General features: G+C 39.2%; 1 protein-coding gene across 1 annotated transcript; it reads right to left on the bottom strand.

The window, feature by feature from the left end:
• Positions 1–258: 258 nt before the first annotated feature.
• Positions 259–2,964, bottom strand: irx7 (iroquois homeobox 7). The gene is made up of 2 exons (XM_039735324.1): positions 2,748–2,964; positions 259–1,389 (listed from the first exon to the last, which is right to left on the bottom strand). Exons 1-2 carry the CDS (start codon positions 2,949–2,951, stop codon positions 538–540), a joined length of 1,056 nt encoding a protein of 351 aa, XP_039591258.1. The 5' UTR covers positions 2,952–2,964; the 3' UTR covers positions 259–537.
• Between the last annotated feature and the right edge of the window lie 16,668 nt (positions 2,965–19,632).

The following is a 19,632-nucleotide window of genomic DNA, read 5'->3' as shown; positions in this document are numbered from 1 at the left end:
TCCTGCCGCATGGCTCAGTGGCGATTACCCAAATACGCAACTGTCCGCAGGCAGCAATTGTTATAGGCCTAGTAGGTTTTCATATTTTTAAAACATATCCAAATATACCACCCATCCGTTTTGTAACTCGTATAATCCTGGTCAGCAAACCTGGAGGGGCCGCCAGTCCTTCGCAGGACCTCATTGTCTCAAAATGAGTGAATCGTCAAATGTGGAGACAACGTGAATAACGATAAGAAGTTTTATACAACCCGAAAAAACAGTTCTTAATAAAATTTATTACATAAAATATACAACCAAAGTCGAGTATACAAACTGTGTATTTACAAAATGTACAAAATTACAGAGCATCTACAGAACGTCGGTTTGACTTCTTTATGGACACGGAACGCCCCAAAGCCAAGGCTAAACGTTCGACTTTTAATTCCGCGATCTTTTAAAAAAGAGTTCCTTGGACGGTCTGGTATGTTCAAAAATGAAGTCATAAAAATAAATACAAATGTGTAAGTGCACGTGGAGAGAACTGGGGAAGGCAGGTTAGCAATTCCCCAAATCGCCCGCCCTCGCGCTTCTTTGAGGATCACAGGGGAAATGAACTGGAAAGTAGTGTCCGTTCCTGATGGCCAGCTCCGCCCACAAGGCTCCAATGTCCTGGTTGCTGTTATGACTGATGTTTGTTTTGTTACCCGAATCTGTGGCTGAACAAGAAGTCGCAGTCTCGGCTAAAGACCATATTTTAGGCTTAGGGGACTCTGTGCTCTCTTTTGGCCCCAGACCCTTGTGAGCAGCATCCTTTCGATCCGCCAGTCCGTTAACGTCTCCCTTGCCTTCCAATTTTTTGGGTGGCTCGTGTTTTAATGGCTTAATTTTGTTATCCACAGTAAGGCTCCTGTCCATTTCAGGGAACCCTCCTGTGCTCTGGTGAGGCTCATGGTTTGATGCCTCCTTCTCACATGACTCCACTGAGGTGTGCAATTCGATGTCTTGCTCTTCCTCCTCTTCCTCTTCCCCACTTTCTCCTTTACCCGTACTCTCGTCATCATCCCCATCACTCTCGTCCTCATCGGATTTGCTTCTTGCCAGCACCCAGCTCATCTTGTTCTCCTTCTTCAGTCGCCTCCTAGCGTTGGCAAACCAAGTGGACACTTGAGTCAGGCTCATCCTAGTCACGATAGCCAACATGATCTTCTCGCCTTTGGTAGGGTAGGGGTTCTTAAGGTGCTCGTTGAGCCAGGCTTTTAGGGCAGTTGTGCTTTCCCGGGTGGCGGCTTTTACCACTCGGCTTGGGTCTTCTGTCACCAGGGTCCGATAAGGAGAGTAAAAGGGGGTGCTCTGGCTCAAAAGAGCCTGATGATAGGGAGATGCAGCCTTCAGGTCAAAGGTTGGACTCTAAAAAATGCAAAAATAAATAAATAAATAAATAAATCAATAGGCTGTGACAAAAAACTTACACTAGCAAGTTTATTTTTATTTCACTGAATTCTTCACATTGTTAAAACTAGACATTTCAGTATGACCTGGATGCACACTTAACAACACTGGTTCTTCGATGGCATTTCATTGGGTTGTGTGGCTCCTCATGGAATTTGGCTGCACAAAAAACCATTTCATTCTAGGAAAGGTCCACCATATAAGAAATGGTATACGCAATGATTCCAGGTCATTATTATTATTATTATTATTATTATTATTATTATTATTATTATTATTATTATCTGATTCACATAAATGTATACCAAAGCTTTTACTGAAATGTAAACTTTTCTGAACCATTCAATCTTTTGACAAGCTTGCCTGACCCATGAGGAAAAACCTATTTACGTTCAATGGTGAAAATGGAATTTTACTTACACAAACCCATGGTTTCATTTTTAAGAAAACGGTTCACCAAATTTCATTAGCTTCACTTTGATGTTTTATAATAATTGATTTCAAAACCTGATGGCTGCTTATACGAACCAGATCGCAAATAGAGCGATAAAAAGGCAAATGCTTATAAGTCACATAAAAGGTAATCGAATAACAGTAAACCTTAACCAAATGTCTACTTAAAATGTTTGCTTTTTAAACAAGACACCCTACCGTAAGCCCAGCCTGAATTGCATCTGCCTGATCTGAGGGGCTGGTTTATCTATTGGACCGACAGGGCACGGACCTTTGTCTTGTGTGCACTGGAACGGACAACCTGGACTTGTTGTGCTAAATTAATCGAAATAAATTGGCGTCGGTAAATGCAGTATTTAAAAGAAGTGACTTTCTATCGAATAATCCGACTAACTCGACTTTAAGGTTTTGATACTTCCCTTGATGAAAGGCGCTAAAGACCGTTTCAACGCACTATTACTATTATTAGTAAGAAAAAGAGGTAAATACTGTATGAGAATTATAAAAAAAAAAAATTAAACAGTTTATCAACATGTAAAAACATTTACGCATGCAAATAAGTTTCCCTAGTGTTTTAATTACTTATATTTGGAAAAATAATGAAAATCAAATTCAGGAGATATTCGTGGGTAGTTTACAACAATGTCCATTACAGCATAACCAACATTAAAATTACACAAAAAAGCGGATATCTGCGAATTATGTATTTCAAAACCATCCTTTATAATGAACAGTCCTATTCAATTGCCTGTGTTTTACCGGTAATGTAAAATACACCATTTAGGCTGCAGCCAACTATAAAAGGCAATATAAAAAACCACCATCACATTTCATTGAAAAAGAAAACAAGCCATCATACTTACCAGTTGCCCCATTGGAGTCATGTGTGGGTAGGGAATGAAACGGTAACCCTGCACCCCAGTAGGCGGCAGAAAAGAATTCGGAGGTGCCGATGGATGAGAAACTGGCGGTGCACATCCCAATAGCACGTTCTGGTATCCCTGAGGAAGGCCCATAGACTTCCCAAACAAGAAGTCTCCAAATCCCATTTGAGAAGCCGCTGGCATTATTCCGTCTCTGTCGGCCTTTACAAAGTCTTGTGGTCGAAGAGGCAGAAGGACTGCGCTGAAATAGCCGAGAGCAGCGGATGGGCGGAGTCTATCCTGCACTTACATCGAAAGGGGTTGGCGTGGGGGTCTGGCTCGCTGACAATGTCCTGCTGCTGCCTTTTTTCAGGGTGGATTAAGTCTGTTTTAGGACCGGCTCCTTTCATCAAATTTTACTTTTAACTTATTATACTATACCAACGAAAAGGAGAGGTTCCCATGAAGTGAATGATCGTAGCTCAGTTGTTCCCAGAGGGGTTCTAATCAGACTGTTGCGCTAGCACGTTTTCACTTCGACTACTTTACAAGTCAGAGGCTCTTTTTAAATTTCTTTGAATTCTTCGTTAACTCGTCCTAAACGATCTGCACCAATGTAAAGTTACTGGTTTGTGTGTTTGATTTTCAAGTGCGTTTCTTTTCTAGACACTTAGTTCAAAGAAGTGTTTTTCTGTTTCTCTAAAGTCTTTTTTAATCGTCTGCGAATAGCAAGACTGACTAGTCGAAACAGGTGTGAATGAACAAGTGTTCTAGAAGTCACAGTCACAATTCACAGATCCACTGAAATTCACACTGTCGGTCATTTCAATGCAAAATTTGAAGATCGATCTATCTATCTATCTATCTATCTATCTATCTATCTATCTATCTATCTATCTATCTATCTGTGGGCACCTCTGTTTACCACCTTGCGTTTGGTGTCGCCGGGATCTAAAGATAGATGAACGGGTTCTTTTCACGTTACACCTCATTACACTTTATCGTGGTAACCGTGTTACCCAACCCCCGTTCCAACAATTTAAAGTCCTCTAGACTCGTTTTACAGCCTTGACAACAACTTTCATTTACATGCAAAACGAAGGCCAATGTAATGAAGTAAAGCGCTGCGCTCTTTCTGAGCTAATTACAGTTTATTTCATGCAATGGAAACTTTCTTTTCTTTAAACGGTTAGAGATGATTGATCCAAAGTAAATTTTGATTTATCATAATAACTTTTTCTTTAAAATCAAAATACTATTCCATTTGATTTCATACATTATAAACTGGATAATAAACAAAGACTAAATTATCACGTCAATTTGCTATAAATCAGCCTAACTAATCGTTTTACACACATTTCTAAGAGCGTTTTTCCATCGCACAGATACGCATTTTTGACGAGCCCCATATTTCAAAGCTAATATACATTGCATTGTTCTGCTAGATTGTTTTGAACACGTATAATCTTCTTCAGGTCGGTCAAATATTCGTTTGTCGTGGGTTAATTCTCTGCTCCTGTCACTGAATAATGTATTCGAAAATATTTGGGGAGTAAATCGGAGAGGCCTTCTGGTTATATATTAGCTTCCAGGAATCGAAATTTAAAAAATGATTAAACTTTTTTTGGGTCGGGGGATGCAAACATTTACACACTTATATATGGTTTGGGGGATTGCCTTTGTCGTCCGTGTATCACACAAAATAGATGTGTACAGCCTGTTTAAAATACAAGATAAAAACAACGTCAATTGTTGGCAGTCTTTTGATTACATTTCTCAATGGCTAGAAAAACATACTTGTTGGCAGTTTGTCTTTATTGTTTAACTCATTGATCCTTTGGGTAAAAATGTAACGACGCTCCTCTTTCATGTTATTTCTACCAAAGAGATTTGTAAGTGAATGGCTTAACGAGTAAACTTCTTTATAAACAGTTCCTTCATACGTATACGGCGTAGTGTGTGTAATCCCACAGGGAACACATATACGCGCGACACTTTCCTATTTAACTATCCCTCATTATTATTATGCCGTATAACTCGTATTAATGGTAAATGTCATTCTTTTCAGTACCTCTTAGATGTGTATGATTGTTTAGAAAAACATTCTATATTTAAGTGTGTGTAAACTTCAGAAACATCAGGAACCGAGAAAGTACAAAATTATAAATAATACAGCCGAAGTCTTTAACTTCTTTTCTTTCCGGCACGGAAATAACCTTTAGTAATTTTTAGGATACCTTTCGTTACAATACCAGAATACAGAACGGTCAATAAATTCGTATATATTTGAAATAGTTATCTCAAGATACTGATGTGTTCCAAACGGTACTTTTAATATTTAATGCTCAAAGTTTAAAACCCTTAAAATGCTTATAGTCATAAAAACTTACTAGCATTGCTGTCATTGTTGAGTTTTTAAAGATTCGTGTGCTGCAGTTCTAACAAAACGCAATGACACTAATTCTTAGGCAGATAGATAGATAGATAGATAGATAGATAGATAGATAGATAGATAGATAGATAGATAGATAGATAGATAGATAGATAGATAGATAGATAGATTATCCATACATGTAAGCAACAATTTATTATTGAAACATTTACGTTTTCGTTAAATACTAATCTTCACCAACGAACCATTAATGTTATGGTTCCTTAAATTAAAAGCGTGATCAAATCATTATTGATTAGTTAGCAATTGTTGGCTAAATTGGCGCAATACCTTTGCTATGTAACTTATGCTTTAATTTTACATTGCTCTTAGCCCTGGCCTTTTCATCTTCCTGTACAGTAGCTGATGTCTGATCTTTAAAAGGCGCTTAATGAGACGTGAAGCTACTAACCTAATCACCTAAAAGCGCGGAGAGCCGCTGGCCGTTTACACTTGTACTTGAAAGTAACAGAAGACCCCGAAATCGGATTAGGTCGAGTCCTTTGCACCTCTTAAAGTGCTCGGCCGTTTGATGACATTTCAAATACTCCAACTCGATGTGTGAGGTTATCATTATCTCGTTCTCTTCCTTGCATGTTCGAGTGTTAATTGCGATTTAAAGTCAATATCTGCGGCGCGCAATTTTGTATTTTAAAATAATTGTAACAGATAGATAGATAGATAGATAGATAGATAGATAGATAGATAGATAGATAGATAGATAGATAGATAGATTTGTATGTTTATTCGATGGAGCAAATCTTTATAAAATATTATTACATTGTAATAACTACATACAGATTTTCTTATATAGATTTTAGCCAGATTCTTTAGTCATACCCAATGTGATCAAGTTAAACTTGTAACTTTGCCAAATTGTGGATGTTAGTTGTACATCAGGTTCCCTCGATTTTTTTAGTTTAGCTAATCGACCTGCCTTTCTTAAGCAAGTCGTTTTAATTATTTTGTATAAAGAGCTCCGAGAAATTCTAATATACATCTAATGTGTGCCTAATCTTTAAGTCAATCACTAAAGCATCATTTTCTTTTATTTAGACAAAGACAAAATCCTTTGTTCGAAATGGATAGCTCCTGTTTCATTCTAACTGATTATCCTATAAGACCAACTGGGAATTCTATGCAACATCAGTGAATTACCTATAACACTTTATTGAACATACAACTTGATTCAGTTACTTCTAATAAGGACTTACACTCTAAAATAAAATTTTAAGTATTGGCATTAAATGTTCCAGTTAGTTAGAACATTAGAAGTAAGAGTTCCAATCAGTTCACTTGTGTTTGCAGTGTACTTCTAAGGAGAAGGACCTGACACTAGGGTGGGTTCAAGGTGTAAGAAGCAGACTGCTTGTGGTGTTACGCCTGCAAGCTTTGTAGATTGACAATATACAATGATCTGTATTCAGACACACACTGGGTTGGAAATCCACTTTATTTACAGTTTGACCTACAGCGCAATAACCAAATTACCTTAATGGACCATTTCATTTCTGTCTCTCTCTTTTGTTATAATCTGATTATCCAGACATGGCAGTGTGTTTCCCTTCAAGCATGCCAACAGGAGCATTTAGACAGACAGAGGCGTTGAATCTCTACTGAGTGAATGCTTTAGACGAGACCAAATATCTTCAGTGACATAACGCTTATGTGATAATGCAGAAAACTCAGCGCTGACATAGCAAAGGGCTCCTCTAAAACTCAAATGCTTCATACTGGGCTTTACAAAGTGCCAATGACCACAGACTCACTGTTGTCAAGCACTATTGTTTTTCCTTAATTCTTATCTCTGCCATTGCAGGGCAGTTTTCAGTATAAAGCAATTTAAATGACTGATCTCCTCTGAGGACAGAAATCCATGTTAAGACCATAACATCAAAGGTAACAAACAAAAAGATGTGGCACTACTAGGAGTAATTCTAAACCCAATAATACTAGGGTAATCATTACTACTAAGGCATTTATTTTACTCCCAATAATAAGAACAGTAACACATTAATAGCAATGCAACAAACATTCATGTTATTTCACAGCTCAGCCTGCGATGGTGCTGCACGTAGGTGCCCATGTGTGTCAGAATGTTATGCTTACTTATAGCAACAGAAATTATAGATGCAGCTGGCGAAACTGGATTAGTTCACTTAACAAAAATATTTTGACAGTGAAAAAATCCCTAATGACTTACCAAAACGCAGTATTTATGGCTTTAATGAAAAAAGAGGGGCTCTGGAATGTGAAAATCACATCAAGAATAAATTTGATGAGTTGTGTTATAAAGATACTTTTAATTGTCATATTGAATTGAATAAAACAATATTAAATAGTGCATTAAACAGAAACTTAAAATAAAAGTGAACTTTCAGATGTGCAGTGTGCAAAGTTTATAACAAGAAATGTAATTAATTGACCAATACAAATATGACGGACCTTCCGTTAAGAAGGCATCCTGGCTGGGTAATGTTGCTGGCTGTCCTCCATCTCTCTCTCTCTCTCACTACTCAAAGCGCTCAGCAATTGCAGGTTAAGGGCCTTGTTCAAGGGCCCAAAAGAGCAGAGTCCCTTTTGGCATTTACGGGATTCAAACCGGCAAACTTCCGATTGCCAGTGCAGATCCCTAGCCTCAGAGCCCTAGCCTATATATATATATATATATATATATATATATATATATATATATATATATATATATATATATATATATATACATACATACATATATATCTGAAACAAATAAAGAATCTAAAGTGGGAATTTGGAGAATGGAAATTGATATGAACAGGTATACTGTATATACTGTAACAAGGCTGTGTTCTTTCATCAGATATGTTGTCATTGTACAGCAAAATGATTTTAAGAGGTGTTGAAGGCAGGAAAGGAATAAGGGCAGGAGGTGTCAATGTTGCCAATGTGTGATTTGAGGATGATACTGTTTTTATTGCTGAAAGTAAAGAAGGGAGAAGGAGATAGTGAAATGAAGGGACTAAAACTGAATTGCAAGAAAACAGTTAGCATGATATACAAAAGACAAAGTAGTGCCAGAATGTCAGTTAAAGGTAAAGTCCGAAAATGTCAAGGTACTTTTGGCACCTGTAGGAGGTATATTAACATGAGATGGAAGATGTAATCAGGAAATGAAGAGAGGGATTGCTATTACAAAAACAACTTTTATGCAGTTAAAACATATACTGTAGTTATAAACAAACACATAACAATGTACTATTTGTTTGTGAAATGTTCACTGAGTGCAAAACAATGGAAGGTAGACTAGAGAGCTGTGAGGTGTGGTTTTCTAAAAGAATGCCTACAATTTCATGAACAAGTAACAAATGAAGTAACATATCAAGGAGTATTAAAGAGAACATAGGCGAAAAGATATTTATTAGGTGCAATAAAGAATGGAAAATTAAAATATTTGGGACACATTTCAGAGCATATATATACAGTGTATGGCGTATATGTACGGTATGTGTGTGTGTGGGTGTGCGTGTGTGTGTGTGTGTGGTTTCAATCATTGTTTTCTTAAGCATAAATATTAACTGGATATTTTGTTTGTCTTTACTACAACAGGCCTTACCTTTATACCATATCTACACATTTTGACCCAAACTGACTATAAATGGTTTAATATTAATATATTGTTGCTTACATGTAAGGATATCTATCTATCTATTATATAGTGCCTTATCTATCTATCTGTCTATCTATCTATCTATCTATCTATCTATCTATCTATCTATCTATCTATCTATCTATCTATCTATCTATCTATCTATCTATCTATCTATCTATCCTTGACATTCACATGACTAGGGCAGGAGAGGGGTCTGATTGGGGTAGAAAAACAAAGAGGAGTTATGGGTAACTGGTCCTTTAAGTAGAGTTCAGGGCCCATCCATTTGGTCACATCAGAATACATTGTGGTCTGTTGGCAACAGACCAGCGCTTCAGTGTAGAAGTGATGCTAGAGCTGCTCTAAAAGTCACTCCAGGTTTGGTGCCAATGGCTCCTAGTAAACTAAGTCTCTTATAACAAGCAAATTAATGCTAAGTCTCACAGAGAAGATGGTAACAGAATGGGCAATAAGAAGGGAGAGTGTTGGTGGCATCTGGAGAGAGTCAAGGGGACAAGTTTGCTAGAAAGCACACAGACAGATCATATCCTGGTAATAACAGGCTCAAAAACACTTTAAATAACCTTTAAAACAAATTCTTTAACAGAGTCTTCTATCAGTCTAGCAAAATGTCTTTGCACTTTGGGAGGAAACCAGCAGACCCAAAATGACACCCTTTAAAATATTTAGGAAGAGCATGCAGACTTTGACCAAGATCCAAAACAGGGATTTGAGTACTTGTAAAGGTGCAGCCCTTCGACACAATGCCAACCACTTTCAGTTGAGGGAAAAAACAGTGCCTATAAAAACATATTCACCCCTTGGAAGTTTTCATATGTTATCATTATACTGTACATTGAATATAGTGGATTTAATTTGGAATCAATAGAAAAAGACTGTTTAATGCTAAAGCAAAGATAGATATGTGCATAGTTGTCCAAGTTAATTTAAGATATAAAACGCAAACAAGTCCCTAGGGTTGAATACATGGGGTGCAATATGGACAGGGGTATGGATAAGAGGCTCTTATAAGTAGCAGCAGTTAATGTATACGTACCGATGAGTACTGGTATTTCGCCTGATTACTAGACTGTATTTAGAAAGTCCAACACTCTTCACCATCTCCCAATCTACAATAGTTTCATAAGTTATCAGCCAAAACACCAGGGAGTACCGCCAGTTCTTTGTGTTCTACTTCAGCCCCTGGTTAAAGGCAACCGCTGTACAGATAGTTCTGATATTTCTCCCTATATCCGATCGATAAAAGAGCATGAGAGATTTCTTGGTACCTTTGGTGTTAGGTGATCTGATAACATGATAAATCTGTGCTATATGAATACATGTTGTTATAAATGTTATTGTTGATACGTTTTGGCCCCCTGTGATAATGCATTGGAACATAAAAGCCTTTTTTACAGCCTTTTACCTGCTAGGTCACCCAGATTCTGGTTTACTAATTTTATTAAGGTTTCTTATTATTTGTTATTGTCTAATTACCAGTTTCTCAAACAATATATTTTTTATTTAGTATTAGCTTAAGCAAGAAATCCTGATTCGTCACAGAGCAAGAGTGTGATGCTCACTGTATCAAGGAGTAGGAAAGCAAAGTATGCCAGCACACTCCAGCTGCCCACTGATCTAGCCAGAGCATTTTAAAAGCCATGTGAAGTTGCAGCACGGCAGTCCCTTCAGCCACTTGCACCACACCTTGCTTGACAACCGTCATTTCATGCTTGTCCACCTCTTTTTCTCTCCCCCATCATCTCTATTTGTCACACACATCTCTCTGGAAGTCCTCCGCAGCTCATCTTCCTCTTTGCTTAAACGAAATATTGTATTGAGATGCCACACCACTCAATATTCCTGAGCCTCGAACGAATCAACAAATTAGTGTAACACACCATCTGCTGCCAGCTGATTACTAGCCGGCACGTAACGTTGTGCCATTTCTATTCAACGTCTGAACAGCCAGGCCAGCTTTGCAAATAGCAGAAGTTCAGAGTTTGTGTATTCAGAGATAAAAGAAGTAGGCTGAAAGTGGTAATGAGAAATTCTCAACATATTGGCAAACTGTGGCATTCTTCTGACAGTGCTGGACAGTGCTGACCCTTTGAGGAAGACTCAAGTGTCACAAATAGGGAGCGTTTGACCATGTGCACCACCGTCAACAGCTTAAAGTAAAATGGCAGCCCAATTTGCTCAGCTTGTCTCCAGGCCATTCCAGAGCCGCACTTGTGGGCAGAGCAGACCTGAACATCATGTGTAAATGAGTCGCAATGCTCTGGCTGCTCCGCCCCATGGGACCCCTTCATGTGCTCCACTACAGGTGTGTGTTATCCTTCCAACTCCTTGTAAATTGAATCACTTGTGTTTGCTCTCCTAATTGTGCAGCTTGTCGGCAGAGGAAAGGCTTGATCTGGGATTAGTGAGGGTCGCCTCCACAGTTTACTGACACCAGCTGTTGAGACTCTGGAAGGAGCCTTATGTGGCTCAGACTAATTAAACCTTAGCAATCCATTGTTTGTCCAGCTTGCTGCTGGTGTGTGTTGGGAATGTGTTAACTGCTGCCGGCTGTCCCCTTGTCTTGCTTGTGCTGACTAATTGTAAGTAAGCCTTATTAACAGGGATGCCATACAGAACTTTCTCTATTTTAACGGGTCATTTTGAATTCTATCCTTGTTTACTTTGTAAAGTCCCAAGTCATAATGTGGATGAAAGGTGTCATATAATATAAAGACCGATTGAGTGAGATCATTTAGGCCTCAGCTACTTTGAAGTGTTTTTGGATGTCTCATATTTCTGTACTGATATGAGTCAGGTGTGAAGCAGAAGTTATTTACCACACACTGACACACTTACACTGGGACAATATGGAGGCACAAATCCACTATATTTCGGGGGTGTTGATTGAAATCCGCATGAACATGCCAAGTACACAGACGACAAGTCTGTTGTGAATTGTGCTGCGATGGCCTCTTGTCAAAAGCCTACAACTGGACTGCCTGCTGGTTAAATGGCTTATCCAGGTTGTGGGGATTCAAACCCATAACTTCATGGTTTCCTGTCTAATGCCTTAGTCGCTTTGATACCCTGCCAAGAACAGTTAGTCCTGGGTGCACACTTTGGCATCTTCCCTGGATTCAGAAAGTATTCAGACCACTTCATTCTGTGCCCACTGTTAGGCAGTGCATTTTGCACTCTTTGAAACATAAGCATGCGAACATTGTGGTCTTTTCAAGCAAGCCAGTAAATGGTGGACATGTAGTGTTTGTCATTTGTCAAGTACTGCATTTGTGATGCACAACACATTTGAGTAACCTTCTCTGTGGAGTGTTGTGATTGTTGCTTCCAGCGACTACATTATAATATTTAAGCTCTTCACCCTTCATATTGTATATTGCAAACTCAGTGATCTGGATTTATCGAACAATTTTTATTCATAACGATTCTCACACTTGAATTTTACAAAAAGCTTTCTGAGAGAAATACAAATTAAAAGAACGAACTGCTAAGATGGGGGAAAGCAAGGGAGGATGTATCCATCTAGATAATTCTACATAAGTATAAATGTATGTTCACTATAACCTCTGAAAACTACCTGATCCTCTATTTTGTTGGTAGTCATTGGAGCAGCAGACATAGGTTCAGCAAAGAGGACAAAACCTGCAGGCAGGGAAGATGGGAAGATGTGCATTCAATTTGTCACAGTACTGCCATAAGACTAATATCTTAACTCTCCATTAAAGTAGTTTCTTAAACTGCCAGCATCTAAATTAGAAGATAAAAATGTAGTTGGACTAATGGCGAAGAAAAGTCAGAGATATGAACCTAACTTGAAAGTCAATAAAGAATCTGAAGTGCATGTCTCTGCATTCTTCATTTATATATTTTTGAAGGGAGGTGCTGTGATGGCAAATCCTGCTGCCTCACAGATCCAGTATCCCCAGACTGTGACCGTCATTTGCGCGCCGACAAAATAGCGCCGATTAAAGCGCGCTGTCAAAATCGCCCCGACAAAATCGCGAAAGTTTCATTAAATGTGAATTACTAGTTTAAAGCATATATAATAATGTTTATTTTAGAAGTCAATATTAGGCTATGAGACGCGGCATGCCATCAGCCCGGCACGCTGATAGTCCTTAAGATTACGCCCTGCATATGTAGGAAGAATTGCAGCAAGGGCGTCCCACTCTCTTGGCCTCTCTCGCGATTTTGTCTGCGCGCATTTGTCGAAAACTAGTTAGCGGCTTTGTCGGCGCACATTTGTCGGTCGCGGTTTTGTCGGTGAACCCCACAGATTAAATCTTATGGCAATTGTGTGTGTGGAGTTTGCACATTCTTTCTGTCTCAAGTATTTTTTCCCCAGGTTCTTACGTTTTCCTTCTACATCCTCAACATTTGAGCAGGTTAGACTAATTGCTGATTCCAATTTGGCTGTGTGCATGAGTATGGACTTTGAGATTGATGCGTGGTTTGTCTAGGGCTGTGCCTGTTGGTGAACAGACAGGCCCCAACCCATTGCAGCCCAAACTGGATAAACAGGATTGAGAAAGCAGTGTCATTTTTTCAAGGTTTGCACCTCTGCCAGGACAATGTCTGTGTGACATTTACACATTACACCAAGCACACACATCGTTTAGGAAGTGCCAATTAAGGCTATGTCATATTACATAACATTTCCAGTATTCTACAGTCTCATACTTCATTTACATAATTTAAGTAAATCATAGACAGTTCTCCTTTGAGTGACAGTCATGTAGTGTGACACACTATGCAACTCTGACCAACTAGTCTAACTCACTCTGACAAAATCAAAAAGATTTGTCTTAAATCATAGGGGCAGGCATTCTGAGTGTGTGTGACAGCTGAGAACCAATGAGCAATTAGCCAGAATTAAAATGCATAAAATGCCTTGGTAAGGAATAAGGAATGCCAATATTCGGCACCTGACAAATAGAAGACTTGTTTGTCTGATGTCGCATTTTACATACCAACATAGAATAGGAAAAATTTAAAAAAAAACAAAAAAAAAAAACCACATATTTTAACTGAATATGTCATACTTGCTGAGCCTTTGCACAGACATTGGCTCCATCAAGTAGCGTTATTGGCTCTCAGAAAAAGAATCAAGCTTGCAATACGTTAGAAATATGAAACTGCACTGGAAAGTTATCAGGTCATGTAAACTGACATACCCAGGTGACAAGATCAACAACTTCAGCCATCTGCTCTGACTAGAAGACGTGTAATGTGGTATTGGCTTTAGGTTAAATAGGGACTCTAGATTGGCCTCAAGTGAGTGTCTGAGAGGGTCCTGTGATGGACTGACACCACATTTAAGGTTTATCCTGCATCACACCCAATTCTGCCAGGACAGGTTCAATTTTTCATTTATCTTTAATTGGACTCAGGAAATCTGTGTTATCGGAGCCACCACCTTCTACTCAAAGCGTCATGATGCTCCAACATTGATGGACTAAAAGCCAGAAGTCTACGTGACCATCATCATCAAGAACCCTAAATACAAAGAGGACTGTTTGACTTATGTTAGGTAGGATGCCCAGAGGGGACTGGGCGGTCTCATGGTCTGGAATCCCTGCAGATTTTATTTTTTTCTCCAGCCATCTGGAGTTTTTTTTTTGTTTGTTTGTTTTTCTATCCTCCCTGGCCATCGGACCTTACTCTTATTCTATGTTAATTAATGTTGACTTATTTTCTTTTCTTACTGTGTCTTTTATTTTTCTATTCTTCATTATTTAAAGCACTTTGAGCTACATTTTGTGTATGAAAATGTGCTATATAAATAAATGTTGTTGTTGTTATGTTATGTTATGCTATGTTATCAAATTCCAGGTTGATCCTTGTGTGGGTTAAGATTATAGGCTTTTATCTTGATCTTCTCTTTTTTCTTCCACACCTCAAAGATGCACATCTAAAGGTAACTGGCAATTCAGTCTTGCCAGTCAGGAGTGAGTGTACCCTGTAATATGGTGATACACCATCCGGAATTGGTTGCAAATGTACACTTGCCTAATCTTGCTAGGACAAGCCTGTCAAGCAAGCATGTCAGAGAATCACCTTCTGGGCTCGTCTGAGATATGTAATTCCCCACAAGAAGCAAGAGGGGGCGCTGTAACTAATGGTATTGTACCTTCTCTTATCCACTGTGCCAAGAAGGGTGCTCATCCCAAGGAGTACAACCAAAACTGCTCTGGATGGAATCCTATAAGACCCAGACGTTCGGAAGGAGACATCTCATTTGGATTCGAATTTACCTGTGAACCAAAGCTCCAAAATCAAGAACTGAGCCTTTGATCTGTCGAAGTTGAGAAGCCTGTTTTCTTTAAGTTTGTTGTTTAGTTCAGTCTGAATGAACATTGGATTAAATGGGGTGACTTGGAGGGCACCTCAACATTTCTTTGGACTTTCCCTGTGTCTTTGCTCATCCACAAGTCATTGGATTAAGCCAGTTCACTAAATGGATGGATGGATGATTATCTATTTATACAGATTTTGCATTTAACAAATAATCACAATTAAAATACATTCTTTCTCCCTCAAGATTCCAAAAGTCAATAAAGAGCTTCATCATTTGGTTCTCACAAACATGTTACATGTTTGTTCTGTTTCCTGATATTTCAATGGATTCCTCCGGGGCAGCTTAACTCCCTCCTCCCCACGCAAACACCGGAGCCTCATCTCCTACACTTTGTGGAGAGTGGTAGCATTGTGGACTTCACTTAATCCACATCTCTGTCATTGTCAAATCTCCAGCACACAATGAGCTCAGCCCTAATGTATCCTGAGATAAATCCACTGCTCTTTCAAGAAGGAAACAACTTGTAAAGCTTTTGATGATGAATGCCTGCATTTCTTTAATCACTAGGAATTAAAGATCAATCAGTCAAGTGATCAATCAGTCAGTCACTTGGAAGACAATGGCTGGCACTTTTGCAATCATTTCAAAATTAAAGATTAATCAATCAGCCCCCAAGTCATGTACTTTCCTCCCCTACTCCCTCGCGACATCATCCAAGTCCAGTTATTTGCAACTGAATATGAGTTAGAATTCAAACATTTGAATTAAACTAGATGTTTTGTCATGACAAATAGAAAACAGTAACGAAGAAATGCTACTTACAAATGCTGGCCTATTCATTCTTCTGTGCTTATCATTGCAGTCTTCCATGAAACTGGAGATCATTTTAATAGCATGACGCACAAAGCAAGAACAAACCCTAAATGGGATGCCAGACAGTTTTCAGTTCACCTGGACTTTGGGAAATCTTGGCATCTGGAGAAGACTCTACTTAGATGTGAGGTGGACACAGAAACTCCATCCAGACTAAGATTTTAGTACTCAAACCCAGGACGTTGAAGTTGTGAGGCAGCAGTAGTAGGCACTGTGTCAGCTTTCCGCACCTTATTAATTCATTGTGTAATAATTAATTAGGTATTGCATGCTAATATTTAGGGGCGGCACAGTGGTAGCACTGCTGCTTTGCAGTAAGGAGACCTGGGTTTGCTTCCTGGGTCCTCCCTGTGTGGAGTTTGCATGTTCTCCCCGTGTCTGTGTGGGTTTCCTCCGGGCGCTCCGGTTTCCTCCCCCAGTCCAAAGACATGCAGGTTAAGTGCATTGGCCCTAGTGTGTGCTTGGTGTGTGTGTGCCCTGCGGTGGACTGGCATCCTGCCCAGGGTTCGATCCTGCCTTGCGCCCTGTGTTGGTTGGGATTGGCTCCAGCGGACCCCCGTGACCCTGTGTTGGAATATAGCGAGTTGGAGAATGACTGACTGACTGATGCTAATATTTATTTTATATGGAACCTTCTTGGTGATCACTAAGCAAACAAACAAGAATAAAATAAGTTGCCTCCTACATTTGGGATCTTTTATGCCGATATTGTGTTCTCATCAAAAGAAAGGCCCAAACTCTGCTAATTTGAAATACAACACATCTCTGTGATCATCCTTTTGAAAACTGTTCTTTTGCAGGTGTGTGGGGTGTACTTATGTTTGAATTTATATTAATGTGTTCTTACTTCAGGTGTAAGTCATAACAATATTACAAAATATCTGTTAGGTGAACCCAAGCTTAATGCTCACCAAATCTGAACAATCCACTTAGCTTAATTTAGATGGTAAGACCTCTGGAATATGTTTGCCCATAGTGGTAGCATTCATTGTGAAAAGCAGTATATCATTATTGAGCTGATGTCTTTACCCAAGGTGATTTACAATATTTGAGATACAACTGGCTACATTTCTTTTTTTTTTTTTTTCTTCAATTGGAGCACAGTATTAGGATTTGAACCCACCACCTCACAGATTGAAGATCAAAGCCTTGCCAACTACACAACACTGGCCTGGTATTAAACACATCAGACAATGTGTGTTATAGAAGAAACAAAAGTAAAATGTGCAAATTCCTACAAACACAAAGGCAAATCAAGTTCTTACCCTGACCACCATTTGACAACCAACCTACATACATACTGACAGAAAAAATTCTATGGCACTCACAAGTGTTCAGCTACAAAACGGAGATAAGATCTCCATATGGAGAAGTGGAGAGTTGAGAAGGTCAGCGAATGAAGTGGACTGACAAAATCCATCCACAAAGCTCAATGACTCAAGCGTGCTGAGGTGTACTTATCATTCTTTAATTCAGTTATCCCTAAACCTATCCCTGTGAAGGGTAAGTTCAGATATATGCAGGTGGATAAGTGTATGGTGTCCTGGATAATGGACTATCTGTTGGGCAAAGTAAGTTTAGATATATGCAAGTGGATGAGTGTATGGTGTCCTGGATAATGGACTATCTGTTGGGCAAACCACCATGTGTGACACTCAAAGACGGTGTGTCTGATATGGATGTGAGCAACACTGGAGCACCACAAGGAACAGCCCTGTCTCATTTTTTTCACTCTGTACACCTCAGGCTATAAATATAACAGCGGATCATGTCACTTGTGGAAATCTCAGATGAGTCTGCACTTATGGGTGTATTGATAAGGGTGATGAGACAGAGTATAGGAGTCAGGTGGAGAACTTTGCTTTATGCTGAAAAGAGAATTATCTGCATATTAACATCAGCAAAATCAAGATACTGGTCATTGACTTTCTCCACACCAGATAGCCACAATGTCTGGTCACTAATCAAGGAATGGATGCAGAGATGGTTCACTTCTACAAGTACTTGGGGGTTCACATTAATGACAAGTTGGACCGGTCATGTAACACAGAGGAGCTATATAAGAAAGGGCAGAGCAGGCTCTTTTTCCTTAGGCAACTGCGTTCCTTTAATGTGGGAAGTGACACTCTTTATATCTTCTCTAACTCTGTGATAGCCAGTGTGATTTTGATGGATGTGCTTTGTTGGGCTGGTAACATCACTTCAAGAGAGGCCAACCAAATCAACAAGAAATTTTAAAGAGTAAGTTCAGTTATGGGACACACTCTGGACACCCTGGTGGTCATAGCAAAGAAGAAAATTAAAACTAAGTGCCATTATGAACAATGCTACACATCCTCTGTGTGACACACTAAAACTGAGGACTTTCAGCCAACGAGTTGTTGAGCAGAAGTGAGTTCAGAAACAATACTAGGACTCCATTACACAAACAGCAATATGCCTGCATAATGCCACACTGGAACTGGGACTGCCAAGTCAAACATTTTCTTTATGTTTAAATTTTCTTTCTTTTTAGTCATTCGGGTGTGTTTACAGACCAGAGTGTGTATTTATTTATTTATTAATTAATTTATTTATTTAACTTATATACCTACTTAAATATTTACTTTTTTAAAGAGCTTCTGTAAAAAGACAAGTTTTTCCTGGTGACAAATAAAGTTGTATCTAGCTCTATCAACCCTTGCGCAGATATAACTGGTGAACTTCTCCATTCTCAATAAGAGACGACTCTAAAGAGCTGTAGTGAGTGGTGGTGGAGTACCCTTCAATGGTCTCGATGACTAGTCAACAAGATATATGCAAACGGCAGTCGAGTTATGCAAGCCATGAAAAGAGTTCTCCAGAGCTCCGCCTGCCATCCTTCCATGTCATTAGCTTTATCAATCTAACTCCGTCACTCCAGGGAGCGGTCCTAAAATCCCTAAACAGATTAAAAGCATGTCTTTGGTAATGGCCTCATAATTGTTGGGCGCTTGATGGGCAGGTGATTGACAGGCCTCATTCGTTTACTCCCGACAAGCATGGCACAGAAAACGCACTCAGGGTCTCCCCTGTGGCTTCAGGCTGCAGACCTTTGTTTTAATGATCTGATAGGCCTCTTGTGCAGAGAGTACCTCGTTAGTTGAAACAAAGCGGTCAACGCCACTCCCTTCCAGCCAGGCTGATTGATGGCATTTGTACTGGGTGGCCTTGCTGGGTTGCCAATTTCCATTTGCAAAGTCCAGATCTGAAGGATCTAAAAGGCTGGTTGTGTGAGGAGGCTTTAACAGAGGGGGGCAGACAGAGAAACTTGACAATAAAAGTAAAAACAGCTTTTAGGACTTTATGCACTTTCTTTGCTTTTCACACTATATATTGAAGTTTTGTCATTTTGCTACATGGTCACTGCTGTAGCCCCATCTTTAAATCCCTAAATGTTTTTGTTTTCTAAATCACTAAGACTGAGATGAAGAGTTTTTTCAAGTCCAAAGTGACTTTATAGCTGCAGTATCTTACTACAGTGAAGACCCCTGGGCACTTAGACATTAAAAAGCTAAGGGGGCAATTATAAGCTACCAGAGAAAGAAACACAAGATGTATTTGTTTTAACAGTTAGCATGTGCCTTTCCGTTAATCTGTGTAATATTAAATTATA

This window comes from Polypterus senegalus, chromosome 14 (assembly GCF_016835505.1).
Source record: "Polypterus senegalus isolate Bchr_013 chromosome 14, ASM1683550v1, whole genome shotgun sequence".
NCBI lineage: Eukaryota > Metazoa > Chordata > Cladistia > Polypteriformes > Polypteridae > Polypterus > Polypterus senegalus.
Note: the sequence above shows the minus strand (reverse complement) of the source record. Positions and strands in the feature narration are given on the sequence as shown.

What these genes read in the sequence shown, in the direction of transcription:
- irx7 (XM_039735324.1), bottom strand. Translation starts at nt 2,951, where the DNA reads ATGCCAGCGGCTTCTCAAATGGGATTTGGAGACTTCTTGTTTGGGAAG. An exon ending in TGACTCCAATGGGGCAACTG is followed by an intron (nt 1,390 to 2,747) that starts GTAAGTATGATG and finishes TGCATTTTTTAG; the next exon opens with AGTCCAACCTTTGACCTGAA.